Raw genomic sequence first — 13,355 nt, 5'->3', positions numbered from 1 at the left:
CGTTTCCCTTTCAAATAAATCAAACAGGCCATCAATCGGAGCCTACTTGTTGAATGCACAGGTTTACATCTGACACATGGCAAGATTAGCCCAAGAGAACAATCCAGAGTATATAATAGACATTAACACACAACAGATAGGGGACCCAATGGGATCTACAGAAACAAAGTACTTTCCAGTGCATGTTGATTACAACACAATGATTTAAGAATTGAACACACAAACAAACGCCTAGTGACTGAATATGAAGTCAACCTCTTTATGTGTGTTTTGAAGCATCTCTAATGTGTATCTTTAGCAATGGGTGGGATGGGTAATGACTGGTTAATTAAAGGAAAGGTCGTATCCTGTTGAAAGGTTAAACTGCATAGAAACTGCTGCTTTTCTAAACCACATTTTGTGAATGTAGCCAATGACGGCCGGGGAATCGGGTGGTGGAAGATAATGAAAAAGGTCTGAATCGGTTGGGCCCTTCCCTGGAAAATCACAACCGTGTAAGAGAAATACTCCACCCAAAATCAGTTTTTTTTTTTTTTTTTGGGAGAATCAAACACCCATCCCCGAGGCTTGAAAGGTGAGGTTTGAAGTTTTCTTCCTGGTGAAGAGCGGCAGCTGTGCTCATGGTGAATTCATGTCGGTTCCAATGTATTCCAATGGTGGCGACGGCTACACTTTGAACATATGGATGAATATACTCGACACGGTATCGTCCTCCTCACAGCTGTGAACCTCTGACAGAAGTAGTGAACGTGGGAGAAACATGCCACCATTGAAATGCATTGAACCAACATGAATTCTTAGCCGTTGTTCTTCACAAAGAGGCAAACTACAAACGTCTGAGAGCCTACAGGAGATGAGCAATACTACCAAAAAAAAACAAAAACAGTAGAATGTGAGTGGAGCGTCACATAAAGCAATGTCAGCTAAAATGAAGGCCGACACTGCTCTGCACAACCGAAGTCCAAAACAAAAGAAATAATTGCACACACGTGTGTATACAGTAGAAATGGGCAAATATACATAAATAAGAAGGAAAAACTAAATAAATTACAAAGAAAAATGAACCGATGATGAATAATAGTAATAAAGGAGTAGCACAGAGAGGAAGTCAAGAGCCGACGGTGGGACGGGGCGCTACAGGGACTGGCTCAGCGTTCAGGATCCGCAGGAAACTATAACCACAACCACATTCAGTGCACCTCACACGCCTTACTACTACATGCTCAGTAGCCCCTGTCTCCACCACAGCCAGCCTCGGTCTCCTCCGTCAAACTGTACCTTTATGTGTTTTGTGCTGAGACAAATTGGCCAGGAGGATTTTTTTATTTTGTTTTTTTATCTGAAATGAAAATGAAAGACTTGACAATACCTGGACCGGTACCGTCATAAATAAATGGGTGAAAACGCTGCTCTTCTTCTAACCATGTAAGAGATTCTCAAGGTTACCAGTAGCCCACGAAGTCTGTCCCTGAGAAATCTTTAAGAGGATGAGAGGAAACCCTAATTATGCAGTGATAAACTTGACACATCGTAAGGAGCAAGTCATTACAGACCCCTGATATGTACTGCTCCTTGGGTCCACAAGTTGGCTTGGGTTCAGCAATGGAAAATATAACAAACAGCATCTTCAACAGTGTCTTTAAACATATTCATATTTCAACAATAATTACAGTCTTTCTCATTTTTGTCTTTTTTTGTCTTTTTGTCAGCCGAGTGGTTATCTGTACTAAAAAAAATGTCCCAAATCTGGATCTGAGCACCAAAGACGACACGAGATCACCCACCAGAATACAAAATGATGTAAAACCCGATAAACGTAGCCTGAGACGATCTGTTTCACAGATTGATTATGCAGTATTGTTTGGTGTTCCCGAAAAACAGTGAAAAGAAACAATGAACCAGGATAGAAAACCTTCTGCCTGTGGCTCTATTGTGACTCTAGTGTAGCCTGAAACGTGCTAGAATCCAATCCAAATCCCAGACCGCAATTAGTCAGGCCTCAACGTTGATTATTTGTCTCGGACATAAGAGTGAATACATCTGAAATGGTGCGGCGGCGAGAAAACAAGCCATAAGTGAAAGCCTTCCTGCAGGACAGAGGTTAGCGTGGTAACAATCTGAACTCTGGAAGGGTGTACGGCTAGTGCAAAAACAGTGGATCCACAGCTCCACTTCAAGGGCATGGAGGTCTGAAAACAGTCACATGAAAAAGAACACATGGGAAAACAAACAGGGAGAACTTGAATGTGGGAACAACGGAGGAATGAGAGAATCTGCTCTTCTCACTGAAAGTCTGAATAACATCCATCACGGCGTTTAGTTTCTATTCGGGTAAAGAATACTTAAAATTTGCTCTGTATAACAAACAAATGCGCTTTAGTTTAATGTTGTAATTTAGTGCACAGGTGCTCGACCTCTAAAAACACAATGTAAAAGTCCGCAGCGCCTCACTTTGATCTAAATATCTTTTCATGGATCCTTTAAAGCTTCAGTACCAGGAGATCCTTCAGTGAGCTGCAGCTCAGACAGCATCCGGCCAGACAGTTCAGGACGTTATAGACAAACCGGCATAACTTATAATGTAATAATAATGTATTAGACCAACTGGCATAACTTCTAATGTAATAATAATGTATTAGATCAACTGGCATAACTTCTAATGTAATAATAATGTATTAGATCAACTGGCATAACTTCTAATGTAATAATAATGTACTGTAGTAATAATATTGATAACAATATAATATACAATAAGGGAATTGCATAATCAGTAACTTGAAATAATCAGTAACAGTAGTAATAAGTCATATATTATATATATATATATATATATATTATATAATATGTCAATATGTTTGGGTTTAGCCTAAAAGATTTCTATTTCAAGTGTGTTGAAATATTGATTCAGTTTGCTCCACTGTTGACTCAGCACTTATTAAGTCCAATTAAGCTATTTCTTGAAATTTGTAACCAGTATGAATTAATTGTTAATATCAATAACAGCTTTTGTATGCTGTTTTTTACATTTGCTGGCAGTCAGCCGGCATGTTTGAACTGATGTTCAGTACTGCTGAGTCATCACATCGTTTGACATGCGACTGAAGAAAGGCTTGCCTTTAAAACATCTGTGCATATTAAAAACAAAAAGATATTTAGATTACAAGTTAAGGTGAGCAGACTTTTTCATGTGCAGAAACTTTGTTCCCAATATTTTTGAATGATACGGGGGGGATCATGTTCAAACGTAATACCATACCAAATAAAAAAAAAGTAAGAAAACAACAAAAACAGAAAGCAAAATGAAGAAATTAAGAAAAGATAAATGTTCCATTGAGGTGAGGTGCAAATTGCTTTGTTCTGAGAAGTTGCCTCTTTGGAAAATAGTAAATCAACTTGTCTGGTCACCTGGGAAACTTCAGAAAATTAAACCTCACACCACATGTCCTTTCATTTCCCAACCATCTCGTCTCGCCTCATCTCAAAATTGCTCAATACTCATTCGGCAGAAGACATTGAATAAGGCATTCCCGGGGTCTGTGGAGGTCATTAAAGATGGATACATGTTGAAGTGCAAAAAATTTGAACAAGAACAATGTACTGTACAAAACTACTACACCACACGTATACCAAAATATGAACATTTTCCTGTCGAGGAATCTCGGGAGCATCATGGCATCTTCTCGGAAAGAAAAAAAAAAACTCACGACCTTGTATAAAAGTTGGTTGTCTCCGTCCCGCGGTGACCTTTTTTTTTTTGTCTCCTTTCTTTTCTCCCCCAAAACAGACCCGTGTTAGATTTGACAGTGCCATTAGGAGTCCAGTTGGTCAGAGAGACGGGGAGACACCCCCCCCCCCCCTGTCTCCCCCCCTCACCTCCGTCCTGCTCCGCCTCTTCCAGCAATGAACCCCCTGTCAAACAGAAGGCTGAGCAGGGCCGCGGCCAGGCGCCACCACATCCACCCCTGGTTCCTTTGGTTTCGATGATACTGAAGCAACAAATGAAGACAAATCATACGAGTTAGTGCACGCTACTGAAAAATGAATTACTCAAGACATTAGTAGAAATAGTCACTTTAAGGTTGTTGGGTTTTTTTTGAGTCTGTGTTGCCTGTGAAGTGTGATGCTTGACAGTGGAAAGGGTCAACTGAGAAGAGGGCGAGACACAAAACTAAACACCGGAACAACGCTGATATTTTCACAACAGTCTGCTTCTGTCCTCGACAATACTTATTAGAGAGGCCTCCCTTTGTGTTTGGGATCCCGACACAATCCGGGCTTCCCAACAGACTTTCCGAGCCGTAAACACATCCATCGTACGGTCACACTTTCTAATCTTCCTGGCGGAGATCAGCAGCCAGTGGTTTGGGAGGAGACTCTCTCTCTCTCTCTCTCTCTCTCTCTCTCTCTCTCTCTCTCTCTCTCTCTCTCTCTCTCTCTCTCTCTCTCTCTCTCTCTCGAGTTTGCGAGCCAATTGGATTGTGTGCGATTAGGGGGATAATGCTATCTCTGCCATTGAGAGGCTGAGATAAGATAATTGCGGCGAAATGGGATTTAGGGAGCTTCTGATGAGAGGCGGGGAGCTCTCTGGGAAACACGTATCTGCACGAGAGAGGTACAGTAGTCCAAGACGAAAGGCAGACTCCACCACGCCTGATAACGCCGCAGCTATTTTCAGACCACGGGGGTTGTAAACTGAGGGAGACTTGAGATTACTTTTTCATGACAATGCACAAAAGTGTAGAACCTTTTTTTTTTTTTTTGGAACGTTCTGCTTTTTTTTTTTTTTTTTTTTTTTTTACAAAAGCCCAAATATCTAAAGGTAGTATATATTGACGTGGCTGTTAAGGTGGTGTCCAAACATTGACCTAGTTAGCAGCCAAGAACTGCCGTCGTGATAAGCCTTTCTTTACTCTTATCAGTTCGCGGTGAACATTGCCGGTTCTTGCATAAGCTTTGCCAGGTTCCAACCAGCATGTGTGCACGATACTCACCACTCGCTTCTTGTTCAAAAGAGTCTTAATAAAACCAGTTCTCTCTTTTATGACATATCTAAATCTTGCCTGGGGATATTTTTTTACACGGACATAATGATAGCCTAATGTGTGCTTCATGTACACACCGTTAATATTTACATGCAGCACAGGGCGGATGGGCTGGCGGCCAGCATGGCTCGACTTGTCTTTAAAAGTCGAAACTAAATCACACGAGAGCGTACAGTCGGTTACAACTCTGGGATCAAAAGAAGAGGACGGCACAATGACTGTATGTTTATCGATATGTGCAATACCAAATGGAGCGTTAGATAGCAGAAGTTGCGGGTGTAAAATTAGTCAACTGATAGATTTATCATGCTACAAAGCTTGAGTATTTACCACAAGCGACATGAGAAGCAATTACTCTTTTTAAACAGAAACAGAATGTTCCTGTGACCTCTTGCCCTCCCTTCTACCAAGCTGAGAGAGAGACGCCCAGACAAACGGAAGAAAAGAGAAAGAGAGAAAGAGAGAAAGAGGAGAAAGAGAGAAAGAGAGAAAGAGGTGTGCACAGGCCTGTCGCAACTTAGTCATGAGTCACGCCACCAACTGTCAAAATGAAACTCGTGCTCTAAATTTGGCCCGCGATAGCGACGGAGTCCGGCCAGATGTTCGGTGTCGTCACTCTGACACCGGCCTGATGTGCTTTTATCGGTGTCCCATGTGGGCTGTCTGTCAAGCCAGCTGCTCAGAAGCTCTGCCTTTATCTGCTGAGCAAACAGCCCGGACTCTGGATTAGTCACATCAGGGAGGAGACAAGGAGCCGAGGACAAATTACAAAGAGCAGTGGCATTGGGTAATGATGGGAGAGTGGCACAAATGGAACGAAATGTGAACAAACATCGTCACAGGACAATGAATGAAAAGTAAATATCCAAAGATAGCTTCGTATGATTTTATTTCCAGTGCAACCACCACCCCCACCCCCCACCCACCCCTCCTCTACAAGTGCTGAAAGGAGAGAGTGCTGAGTCCTCACCAGAACAGTGAGGAGATAAAGCCACAAACACACACGCATAGGCAATATTCAACCCAGCTTTCAACACCTCCTATCGAAAGCACCGGGAGTCGTCTCTTCTTAAAAAAACATGGGGATGAAACCTAACTCTGCTCCTTGCCCTGTGCAGACTGGAGCAGTCTTCCTGCCATTGTGACCGTCATTATTACCTTGTCTCAAATGGCGGGGCCCAGCTAATGTCAGCCATTCTCCGGGGACCTCGGCGTCCCCTCCAGCCCTCTCCGGCTGAGGAGCAATTTATCTGTCAGCATCCACCAGCACTCCATCGCTACCTAATCCCTCATTTCGCCAGGGGCCACTCAAAAGCCACATCGCTCCCAAATCCATCAAGAGGACGGCAGTCAAAGGCACTTGGCTGGCTCTGGGACAAGTGTCTGCACTGAATAACTGCAATCCTTCGACTGACAGGAGCAGACGGGAATGAGAGCTGACAAACAGTAACACAATTATTGGAGTGAGAGGTTGTTGGTTTTTTTTTTTTGTGTACTGACCGTCAGACCCGTGTGATAGTGAGAAGTGAGAGACGTCAAAATGCTGAAAAACAAGTACGGGGCGTGTTCATGCATGAACATGTAGACACGCACGGCACGATACATCTAATTGCACAACCAGAGCCAGAAATAGCAATTATAGGCTGCAGTAGAATCACAAATCCAAAACCACACACACACACACACACACACACACACACACACACACACACACACACACACACACACACACACACACATCAGTGTTTAGGTTGTAAAAACATCCCAGAGCAACAACGACTCTGAGCACCTATCACTAGCAGAAACGTTTAAGCTCCGCCTTAGGTGTAAACAATAGTCCCGCTGGTCGCTGTGCAGGTTAGCACTAAACATACCCTTGGTCTTCTTAATGCAGGCGAAAGAATTATTCTCATTATTTGTTCTTCACCGACACCCTACCAGCGTTTCTTTGTCAGGATGTGACTTCACACGGCCGTTCATGTCCTCTCTCTCTACTGTTTTTACTCAACCAGTGGAAAAAAAAACAAAACAGCACAGGCCACTTCCTCATCCCCTGACCCAGGCCTGCCACCGCTGTGCGTCAGTAGATCCCAGTCACGCGTGCACGCACACACACACGCACACACACACGCACACACGCACACACACACACACACACACACACATCACATCGCAGCAACCCTGCGATGTCAGACTGTCTGGTTGTCTGTTTGCATTTGTCAGTGTCACAATACACGAGTCATGCTGAGCTGCAGGGGTGTATTAATAACTTGATAAATGCATGAGAAAATCTGAAATTGTGTTGCACTTCAGAGTATGAAGTAAAAAAAAAAAAAAAAAAAAACATAATTATATTATGTGCAGGTCAGGGAGGGTCCCATTTCATCAACAGGGAGCTTTTAAAACAACTGAAGATGGTTTGTTACTTGATCATTTGCGGTTCATTTCCAAACCTCCTTTGCTCATATACATGCTTCTGCCATCATTATAGAGCCTACCTACCCCCCCCCCCCCCCCCCCCCCCCATGGCAGCGTAGACCTCTTATTTGGGTGTCTCCTGCGGCCGCCTCTTGCTGAGGGAAGGGGCTGGCTGGTGACTCCCTGGAACCACAGCTGTCCCCCTGGGGGGGCTCACGCGCTGAGCTTCGGGTTACAACATGTTTACCTTCTCCCGCCACTTCTGCTTTTTTTCCTGGACGTATCGGCATGCGTGGATGCGTGTGTCTGAATGTGACGTTAGGTAAGTGTGTTAAGACTGTTGTGCAACTAGAAAACTCTGCAGAAAATCTCCCGAGGGTTTGTGTATATTTTTTGTTTTTTGATGTTGCAGCCAAATGAAACATCGGTGTGTCACGGGGTGTTCAACACTCCCTCGTAGAAAGCAACTCAAACGCAGCGCACAAACTCAGTGGACAGTGTCACCCTGACCACAATGCAATGTGTTATTTGAGGCCAGGCATCCTCCATGCCACTTGCCTCCACAGCACACTGAGGAAACAGGAGAAAAGGGAGAAAGAAAGAGAGAGAGAGAAAGAGAAATAACAGGAAGAGGAGGCAGGGGGGGGAGCCTGGGGTTGGAGAGGTGGGGGAAGGGCTGTCCTTGTTCAGCAGTGTTTCTGGCTTGAGGGTAGGTAGGGAGGGGAGGGGGGGGGGGGGTGAAACGCTGGGCTCTGTAACTTCTGCATGTGCTCAGTCTCTCCAAAACAAACACAATAAAAGAGAGCAAACTTGTGTCTCACCATAAATCTTGGTCAGATCATCAGGGGATCCAAACGTATTGAAGAAAAAACAACCTGTGTGAATGTTGTCGTTATTGTGTGTTTTAGTAACTGTGACTAAAACTGAAAGCTTTGTGGTTTGTCCATGTAAGACGCTTGTAAGTTACTGATATAATGAGCCATAAGCAGTACAAAATGGAACATTAAGTTTCAGTTGACAGATCACATTTAAAGTTGGCAGACTGAGTCCAAAGTTATTGTAAAAATAAAGGAAAGTCTCTGACTCCGCCCTCTAACTGGTTCATGTAAAGTATTTTGCTTCTCAAGCGGCTTATTTGACAAATAAAAATGTCCTCCTGCAGGAGGAATAATGAGGTGCGACACGTGTCACTATTTATTTACTACTACGTGTTGGAATGAAAGGACTGTCAGAGTGTGATTTGTATAAATGGTGTTTCCTTCTGCCTTTGTTGCGTTTTATTTTGCCGACACAGCTCGAGTCCTCTTATCTCGGCGCTATCCAAATAACAGGGAACGGCTAGTGTGCCAGGTGGCGGATCACAGGTAGCGATCCATTAAACAAATGTGAAAAGTCTCCCTCTAAAAACACTTCTACTTCAGGGCTGTCTGCACGCAACGCTTCACGAATGGCACTACAGGTAGATTCTGTTACTGCTTGGGGGTGTTAGTGGCCAGTTGCACTTGTTTACTGCCATCAAACGTCAGGCCTGTCTTTTGAGTTTTTGTGTTGTTTTTATAGTCAGCAGGATGCACATTTCCTCCTCACCAGTTGTAGGTGTTGCCGGTGAAACTGGTCTCCTATCAGCTGGAGTTTCTGGCCAATGCATGCCTCCACACTGCGGGCCACAGGTTGCTGCTGCGGTAGCTGCTCCATCCCGTTTCGCTCCCCTTCACTTTCTTGTCGCCTCGCTTCCTGATCCCCAACAAGCTCAAAGTTTGCCGGGAAGTGCAATCGAAAACCTGCGTTGCCTGTTGAGTGTCAAGGCTGAGACTCATTATTTATGCCAACAACCGTATAAAGATGTAAACACAGCATTGACGCCTGACAGGGTGTGTTTTTTTAATTTTTTTTATGGTTATGTCTATGCCAAAGATGCGACAGGTACAAAGCGCAGCCAAGTATCGTTGAACATGTCTTTGACCAATCAGATCGCTCGGCTTTAACCACAACTTTCCCAGCTGATCATTTCTTTTGTAATCAAACACTGTGAGTCATTTCAAGCGTTTCATTAGTCACTCACTCACACACACACACACACACACACACACACACACACACACACACACACACACACGCAACAAACTCACATGACTCAGGTTTTAGGTCAGTTAGTTGTTATGGAGCTACTTCGGAATGATTACTTGTATATGGCTGCCAATGTAGCGTCGCTGTTAATCACGTCTCTGTGCAGTCGCCGCTTACGCAGGTAAGCACTTCTGTGACGTCCTGTCAGTCGCACTGCCAGTCTGGCGCCTTTTGAATAGCAAAGCAGCTGGGTACACTCCATAGACGCCATAAAAGCCACTGTGATCACGACTATCAGGCACCAGTGCAGCGACACTGTTACCCGTTTTGTCACAGTGAGTCTCACATTATAGTTTCGTGCTGCAAGTTTTATAACACTGGTTATCACGCACAGGGCAATGTTCCCTTTTTTGTGTGTGTGTGTGTGTGTGTGTGTGTGTGTGCGTCATCGGCCTCACCGTAGAAGAGTGGTCTGGGCTCCTCTGCGACTCCACAGGGCAGCATGCCGTTGTTGGGTGCCAGGGCAGGGCCGGGTGTCTGAGTGCCCCGGTCTTTGCACTTTATCTCCTTGAATGCGGTGCGACAGCAATAGGGGTCCGGCTCAAACACATCGTCCTCCTCATCCTCCATGCGAGGGCGCTATAAGATGAGCGGCCTTTAAATAAAATTTAAAAAAAGAGAGACAAGGGGGCAGAGACAGAAAGATTACCGCTACAGATGAGTGAGCGACATTTGTATGTGAATCAAAGGCATCCCAAGATCAATCCACTAATGATGGTGGTAAGCTTCTCTGCATTCGTCCTAATGAGATGATCTCAGACACATTCATCACGCGTTCAAATCCTCCTAAGCGTTCCTTGTTGTTATAGACAACCTGTCTAGTTTGTAATGAGCGCCTTCAAATCAATAAAACCACATTGGACATGGACAAGTTGGGTAAGAGGGGGGAACAAAAAAAACAACCTGATCTGCCTTCACTTGTGGCAAAGAGCTCAGTGCTTATTTAGACAAATGGCTCTGTTCATCTGAGTGATGAAACCACGCGATGCACTGCGGTTAGGAGGCTTCGGTTGAGCCACATCTACATAAATGGGAGTCAGGCTGACAGAGTTAAATGAAAGGTAGACTCTCTCTTTGGACAGGAGCTCGTCTTCTTAAATAACTACCACTGATCGCTCGCTTATAGTAACGACATCAGGTGCTTTTACAGCAGATATCAGCTGCTCAGCGCAAGTATAAAGAACTTTAACTTATATTATGTGTAAATTTGATGACAGGAATAACTCAAAAGCATGATTATGAATGCTCTACCGCAGTGTGGCGAGAATCCCAAGGAGCACTTTGGGGGAAATCTCTCCAGTGGCAACGATGCACTGCACTCAACCTTGAATCTCACAGTGGGTCAAAGAGTCATCACAATACGGGGTGAAATTCAAGTTGCCTCAACAGTTAGCCCCCGAGTCACAATGGAGTTGTAATACAGGGTTAGACTACTACCACACTTCCAAATTAGGGTCCACAGCAAAACGGTAATGACAGTCTTTGAGGAAAAACCCTAAGCCACTCTCCCTACCCTGGTCTGTCAGCCTGCCAGCTCCCTGGGAAGGACTTCTCATTTCTTCACCCAACATAAGCAGATTGGCCCGTCTCTAGGCATGCCCTAGACCTCACCGTATATACTGTGCGCGTTCACAATAAACCCTGTGTGTAAAACCGCTTAATGCTTTGTCTCGACAAACACAGGGTAAGAACATGGAAGGCTCAAGAGGGGTGGGGGGGGGGGGAGACAAACCCGAGGCTCAACTTTCCAGCTTTCTGCGGCGCTCTACTGTCCAGACTGTGTGTTTTGTGTCAGACAGTGGCTCCCCCTGCTGCAGACCGAATAACCCGAACAAAAGGACGGGAGGGAGGGAGGGAGGGAGGGAGAGGTGGGGGTGGGGGGGTGCAGGCAGCTCTGTTATTGACAGTTTCCATCCACTGGTATCAAAAGCCTCACAGCACACCATTTTCTACTCTCTGTAACATTTTGCACAAGAACCTAAATGACAAGTTAGCTCCTCAAACGTAACGCGTGCCGGTATCTCGCGACGATACAAATAAAAAAAACAAAAAACAGGCTAAGCATGTCTAAAAGTAAAGCTTAAACATAAATTATGTCGAAAAAAAAATGTTTTAATGCGAAAATACACGTGCAGTGATTTAAAAGAAATTGAACAAAAAAACACATTTGGAAAATAAATGTCTAGTATACACGTCTCAAATATGTAATTACGTGTTTACACGCGTAACTGATAATCATATATGGAGAAAACGGCTGTCACTACATGTCTACAGACCGAAACGCGACAGAGACACAGACCCGCGGTCTGAAGTCCATTCACCGACTAAGCTCTGTAAACCGGGAAAGCCGGTATAATTCAAATCTCCGTGGTGTGAACGAATGTCAGAGTAACACCGAAACCTTCTTTTAGTTGGCTTCCTTTGACATTTCCAACACAATAATGTACACTTTAACGGTCGAAACGCATCTGTTGCAGCTCTTTCGACGTCAACAGCGACACGTTGTTTGTTGCTTCTTCCTAAGGACGCGGATGTTCCTTAATGTTGACGCTCGTGCCGACTAGCTGATGTAATGCGTACACTGCAGGAGAGGACGTTTCGACGTGTTTTCAGGCACTTACCACGGAGATGGGCTTCGTTGTAAAGGCTGTCTTGTACTCGGAGAAAAAAAAAAAAAAAAAAAGGACGCGGGTTCAATATCCTGGCATGCAAGCGGGTTTAGTCCGTATCACCTCCACGACAAACTTCCATTCTGTGAGGAAAAGTGCAGCGAGCCGATTTCATTTCGCCGACGTCAGCTCCAAACTGACTCCGCCGCCGGGGCGTGGTGCTGAAAGTTGGTAAATAAACCCTCCCTTCAAAACGCGAGTGTGTCTGTCGTCCAACTATATACGTCTAAGCCGAGGCGGAGCGTGCCTCTTTACGGGTGATTTACGACGCTGTAGCCAATCGTGGAGTTTGTTTTTGTCCCGCCTTCTCCAGCGCGCATTCAGACACGTGGACGGGAAATTCCCCATAGCACGAGCCCGCGTTCACGCTACTACCGCGCTCATCTCGTTCAGTGAAGTGCTTACATGCGCATTAGCAATAAGACAAAACATGTAAAGGAACACTTAAGGATCCGATTCCTTCCATCCATCCATCCATCCATCCATCCATCCATCTATCTATCTATCCATCTATCCATCTATCATCTATAAATATATCTATATATAAATCTATAAATCCATCCATATCTGACTGTTGCAACTTGATGGATATATTGTAGATCTGTTAACTGTAGAAGAGAACACATGTGTGTGTTTACGATGTTTGTGTCACAAAAAACGAACATCTTTTTGCCATAGATCAGCCATGACACCATAAGTTGGGTCTTAAAACAGTCACAAGAGGCTTTATGTTAACCAGCCAAATGTAACAACAAACAACACATTTTTCTAGGAGATTTCAATCAGTTCATATCTTGACAGTTATCCACGCTGAGCTGATGCAGGTGCTGGTGACCCGCCCCCCCCCCCCCCCCCCCCCCCCCCCCCCCCAGGGCTATTACTGATCAATAAACCTTCGGACAGCTGTAGCTGACCCTCAGCATTCTCTCACAGAGCACATCTCCCTGCCCCCACCTCCCATTCCACTGCTCCCTGTCCCTCAGCTGTGATCATCCCACCACTGGGCTGCGTGAGAAGTCACGGGTCTCTGCCTCCTCTTGTCCTGCCTGAATACGGATAGACCTTTAGGTTCAGACTTGGTCCCACCTGCGGCCTCTCC

The 13,355-nt window shown here is 44.8% G+C and overlaps 1 protein-coding gene across 1 annotated transcript; it reads right to left on the bottom strand.

The window, feature by feature from the left end:
- Positions 1–6: 6 nt before the first annotated feature.
- bmf1 (BCL2 modifying factor 1) lies at positions 7–12,418 on the bottom strand. The gene is made up of 4 exons (XM_068721801.1): positions 12,209–12,418; positions 9,986–10,182; positions 9,048–9,250; positions 7–3,986 (listed from the first exon to the last, which is right to left on the bottom strand). The coding sequence occupies exons 2-4, from the start codon at positions 10,155–10,157 to the stop codon at positions 3,870–3,872; spliced, it is 492 nt and encodes a 163-aa protein (XP_068577902.1). The 5' UTR covers positions 10,158–10,182; positions 12,209–12,418; the 3' UTR covers positions 7–3,869.
- Positions 12,419–13,355: the final 937 nt, after the last annotated feature.

This window comes from Cebidichthys violaceus, unplaced genomic scaffold (genome assembly GCF_023349555.1).
Source record: "Cebidichthys violaceus isolate CVI_PGR_0920_01 unplaced genomic scaffold, fCebVio1.0.p SCAF_28, whole genome shotgun sequence".
Classification (NCBI taxonomy): Eukaryota; Metazoa; Chordata; class Actinopteri; order Perciformes; family Stichaeidae; genus Cebidichthys; species Cebidichthys violaceus.
This window is presented reverse-complemented; position numbering and strand designations above follow the sequence as displayed.